The 430-nt window shown below is 47.7% G+C and overlaps 1 protein-coding gene across 1 annotated transcript; it reads right to left on the reverse strand.

Annotated features, from left to right (window-relative positions):
• Positions 1-148: 148 nt before the first annotated feature.
• T265_16317 (hypothetical protein) lies at positions 149-328 on the reverse strand (the record flags this gene model as incomplete). Its single annotated transcript, XM_009179922.1, has 1 exon — positions 149-328. A coding segment is annotated over one exon (180 nt), but the record flags the coding sequence as incomplete, so codon positions are not given.
• Between the last annotated feature and the right edge of the window lie 102 nt (positions 329-430).

Here is a 430-nt window from a genome sequence, read left to right on the forward strand (position 1 = left end):
ACCCACACGAGTTGCCCATAAGTCAATAAATGCTGACAAGCCGTTTCTGCCTGTTCTCCAACCACATGTATCCCAACACCATCCCCCCACCACATACACGATCCTACGGTTACCAACCTATCAGAAATCCGTGGCTCGCTGAACCCACCTGGTCTCCATTTCCGTCACTTTTTGCGGCGACCTCCTCAGCGCATCCACGGACATTGTGCCAAATATCAAATTCAGTATACTTGCTCATTGATGGTAGTACAGTAGCGAACCGGTTACATACATCCACTTGTTGACGGATGTTCGTTTGACCCAGTTCTACGCCAAAACTGTCCACCATTTGGTTTGAAACTAATCTATCCAAGACTGATCGATCGGTGCGCGTTTGACTTACGAGTCACAGAAAACGTTCATCACTAATGCAGTTGAGCCAAGCATCTAC

The sequence above is a fragment of the Opisthorchis viverrini genome (genome assembly GCF_000715545.1).
Source record: "Opisthorchis viverrini unplaced genomic scaffold scaffold25306, whole genome shotgun sequence".
NCBI lineage: Eukaryota > Metazoa > Platyhelminthes > Trematoda > Opisthorchiida > Opisthorchiidae > Opisthorchis > Opisthorchis viverrini.